This window comes from Rhinopithecus bieti, unplaced genomic scaffold, assembly GCF_001698545.2.
Source record: "Rhinopithecus bieti isolate Rb0 unplaced genomic scaffold, ASM169854v2 scaffold_31512, whole genome shotgun sequence".
NCBI lineage: Eukaryota > Metazoa > Chordata > Mammalia > Primates > Cercopithecidae > Rhinopithecus > Rhinopithecus bieti.
Window position 1 is genome coordinate 34,347 of NW_016813381.1, and position 4,495 is coordinate 38,841.

A 4,495-nucleotide genomic window follows, 5' to 3' on the forward strand; every position below is an offset into this window, starting at 1 on the left:
AAATCTTTTCTTGTTAGTGTATACAGATTCAGCTGTCTTTCAAACAATAACATAGTATTCTATGTGTATTTACTATAATTTCTTCATCCAGTTTTATTTTAAAATTTTAAATGTCTGTGATATAATTCTTTAAACCCATTTTCTCCATTGCTTATAATTAATTTACCGTGAATTTAAATCTACTCATTTCTGGAGAAATTAATGAGAAGTCAGTAAAGGAATTTTCATGGGCAAAGAAGATAATCCAGAAACGTCTGCAGGTGTAGTCAGATGTGCCTGTTAAATGGACAGACAAGTGTGGCTGCCTGGAGTACTGAGTAAGTGAGTGAGGCCATTTTCCAGATTTGAATGAATTTGAAAATAGGGGAGAAGTGGGGACTGGAATAGGGTGAGGGATTAAACAAAGGGAGATAAAAGCAGGTTGGAATGGAATAAATCTTGACACATGGATGGTGTGTCTTTCCAGACGAAAGATTTTTATGGAGAGAACTGACATGTTTTAGTTGAATCCAAGCTTGATACTAATTAACAATATAATTTGGGTATTTAAAAATATTGGCAAGCCTGCTAAAATAACAATGCACATCAAAGCAAGCAATAATCTCATTGTCATCCACACTGATCAGATCACACTGGAATTATTAGGACCAATAAAATATTGACAGATATCCATAGGATAGAGTGAACAGCGAGGGAACTTGTCATCATGCCATAAAAGTAACAGTGGAAGGACTGGGACGTCTTTAGCCTGAGGAAAAGAATGTTAAGGGGAAACATGCTAACTGCCTTCAAAAATGTGAAGGACTGACACGTGCAAAAGGGGTTAAATTTGCTCTGTGTCATCCTAAATGGTGTAATAAGACCAATGAGTAGAGATTACGAGAAGGCTTATTTTGATTCAACACATGAACAGCTGTATTCTGCTAAAGGGCCTTTTAAAAAGTTTACTTTAAATATATTAAAGACTGTCCACTTTCATTAACATTATTATGTAGCCAATGTTTTCTTCATAAATAGTACAAAAATAAAATTCACTCAGTCTTTGATGAAGTTTCATAAATTCTTAATTAGTGAGATTCAAAATAATGAGGCTTTATCGTACACTGCTTAAGAAAGATTTTCAATTGTCTTAATCTCTTTCTTCCTATGTTTATTTCTCAATCCCATGCCTTGGCCTACCATGTCCCCTCAACTCCCACTGAAGCAGAAAGCACATCAACAACCCACATGAAAATGTAAATCTGAGAAATAAATATGCGTGGTTGGTTTAAAAAGAGAAAGAATTAACATTTAAAGCAATGGTAATTTACTCTGATCTGTAATTTTGAGCTCCTGTGCTGAAATTGCTCATTTGGAAATTACCAAGTGCTTGGGTCTCATTTGTGATCTTCTTCCTGCATACACCCAGCACACAAAGGACTCATAATGACCGGCTGAGTCACTGCTGCCATCTCCCTGAAGCGTGCTCTTCAAATGTCAATACCATTTTCTATGGTACAATGAAGAAAATTCCGAACTGTAGCCTGCTTACACTAAAGGGTGAGCCCGAAACAGCACAGAACCTGGAATATGCTCAAAGGACATTGCAATCCTCTCCCATTCTCTTCTCCTCCAGTCATCAAATTGCTATGGCATGGATCATTTTGGCTTTGCAAATCATCCCCATCACCCACTCCCATTAGTCATTACTTGAATATAAATGAAAAACTATTTAGGTTTATGGGATGAAATGAGCTGCTTTTGGCAATATCCCAATAAAATTATATCTATAGTTGAAGTTATACTCAGATATGGATTCAAACCAGAAGCAAAACTACAGACACAATATAATATTAGAGACATGAATACTCTAAAAGACCAGCATGTAGAAAACTCTTGTGCTATTCTTATGGATCATACTTTAGATATTTTGTTCTTCCCAACTTCTTAAACCCTAACTCCAAAAAGGCTACCCAAAACTCAAGCATCAGATCTTTTCTCTTTTTCTCATTCAGCATAGATCCAGGGTAGTAGCTAACAGTTATCTAATGTAAATTAGCTAAAAAGGAACTATGAATTCCTGGTAAATTTAATTGAGAAAGGGAAAGAATTCAGGAAAACTTAATATGACTGAACTTTTTCCATAATGTTGTGATCAAGAGCTCACGAGTATGATATCTTTGTTATAGACTGTCTTTTTCAGGTTTTCATAAAATTATTTTACTTGGGAGACATAATTTACGTTGTTGGATAGTCCTTTCTATGTAAGGAGAAGCCATATTATAATGAGGCTCTATCTCTACTGAAATTATTTCTAATTTGCCAGAATGCTTATATAGAAGATGAAATAAATGAGCTTCAACTGCAGTAAGGAAATTGCAGGCAGTTGTAAGAAGTTCTTGATTTTATTCCATAGATATTTTGATAATGCATATCAGTAAAAACAATTAGATAATATAATTCAGCCGTGAGCTCTCATGTAGCCACTTGATGCCTGGTGCCCAAAAGTTGTAGAATCTTCTTTCCTTTACAACAAAATGAAAGTGCGAACTGTCTGGAGGGTTAAGGCTGAGGTTATGAGTAAGCCTGCTTTCCATAATGGATAAGGTTCAAAGGCACCTGATGGACTGTGAATAGAAATTCAGTAGAACCTTTAATACCTACAGAAAGATTTTAAATCATTGAAGCTGTTTTCCTTCCTTCAGGATTTTCCATCCTCCAAGCGATTATGGAAGCAGCCGTGCAAAACAACTGGCAAGTGACAGCAAGGTCTGTAGGAAACATAAAAGACGTCCAAGAATTCAGGCGCATCATTGAAGAAATGGACAGGAGGCAGGAAAAGCGATACCTGATTGACTGCGAAGTCGAAAGGATTAACACAATTTTGGAACAGGTACGTTTGAGATTTATTTCACCTCCAGCCAACATGTTAAATTATCAACCTGAGGCAGCTCCCATATCTGCTAATAAATTAAGTAGCCAACAGACTAAACGTGCCAACAGTTTTGATAGTCTCTTTAATCTTTTTTTCCTCCCCGGTGGCTGCAGGGAAAAAAAGAAAGAAAGAAAGACAGAAAAGAGAAGAAAATCTAAGCTGTTTGAAAATTGCATTCCATGATTAATCTGGAAGTATTTGCAATTTAATGCTACCTATCAGATAAACATACCCCTCCACACCTCTGTTTCATAGACGACTAACTTTCAAAGTAATCCCCTTCCTTTCCCATACCTTCTTCCCAACAGGGAACAGACAAGGGACTAAGCAGTGCAGAAGGATAGGGTTTTTGTTTCAGGAGGCTCATTGCTGGAATATGTACTATTTCCAGACCCTTCTAAAGATCACCACCCATTCTTCATGACTATGGATAGACAGACTGTCAGGACAGTACTCACCAAGTTTTGAATTTGTCTATATTTTTTCAGATTATCCCTCTGGATCCAGAAACAGAGAGAGAGAGAGAGAGAGAACAATTTAAGACTATTTTTTTCCATTTTATAACTTTTTAATTCATTCACTCCACAAAAATTCATTTAAGACCCATTACATGCTGACAATATGGGCAACAACAAGTTATCACTGTCCCTTAATTTCTCAAAGGAGAAATAAGATCTTATGTTACTTTAAAATAACCTAATTTTTTTTGAGACAGAGCAAGACTCAAAAAAATTAGGTTATTTTAAAGGCCAACATGGTGAAACCCCATCTCTATTAAAATTAAAATACAAAATTAGCTGGGCGTGGTGGCAGGCACCTGTGATCCCAGCTACTCAGGGGACTGAGGCATGAGAATCGCTTGAACCTGGGAGGCAGAGGTTGCAGCGAGCTATGATTGCACCACTGCACTCCAGCCTGGGCAACAGAGCGAGACCATTTTTAAATAAGAAGTGGCATATGAGAAAAATGTTTACGCTTTTAAAAATAGAATTCAATGGGCCAAAATATATTCATTATTAAGCTTGGATATTTAAATTTAAGACTAAAAAATATTAGAAGAAATGTTTCACCCTAAACCAGATGTGCTCGGGTAGAGTCAAGCTGAAATGTGAAGAAAGTTTATTACTTTCCTTAGAAGTTTCAATTTGCCAGTTAATAACAAAGTGCCCATACTGCCATAAACAAAACTGTAAGGGAAACATTTCCATTCTAATTCAATCCCAGTGTACCTAGAGGCCAAAACAGCTTCAGAGATTGAAATTATAGTGAGCAGCTATTGCCTGGGAGAGCTGTTTTATAGCAAATTAAATATTAATAATTTGTCAGATATGCCCCCATAAGAAAAGAAAAGCAAAAAAAAAAAAATAGGTGACAAAAGGAAAGAGAAGGGAAGAGAAGGAAGGAAGGGAGAAAAGGACAAACGGAGAAAGGGAAGGAGGGAAATTGCTGACTCTATATCATAGAAATACAAAGTGTCCCCTTGTTAAGATCAGCATTACCCTCTAGTGAATCATACTTCACAGAAAATCTAGAGCACTAGCCTGGTTAAATCAAGTTTCTCAACTAACATTCTCCTGAGCT

The 4,495-nt window shown here is 36.4% G+C and overlaps 1 protein-coding gene across 1 annotated transcript in view; it reads left to right on the plus strand.

Annotated features, from left to right (window-relative positions):
• Nucleotides 1-2,688: 2,688 nt before the first annotated feature.
• The window catches only part of LOC108512771 (glutamate receptor 3-like), a gene marked incomplete at its 3' end in the record, with an annotated part of 74,969 nt that continues 73,162 nt past the window's right edge, over nucleotides 2,689-4,495 (plus strand). Inside the window, exon 1 of the mRNA XM_017848161.1 lies at nucleotides 2,689-2,872. Within this exon, the coding sequence (XP_017703650.1) occupies nucleotides 2,708-2,872 (165 nt within the window). The remainder of the gene's footprint in view (nucleotides 2,873-4,495) is intronic.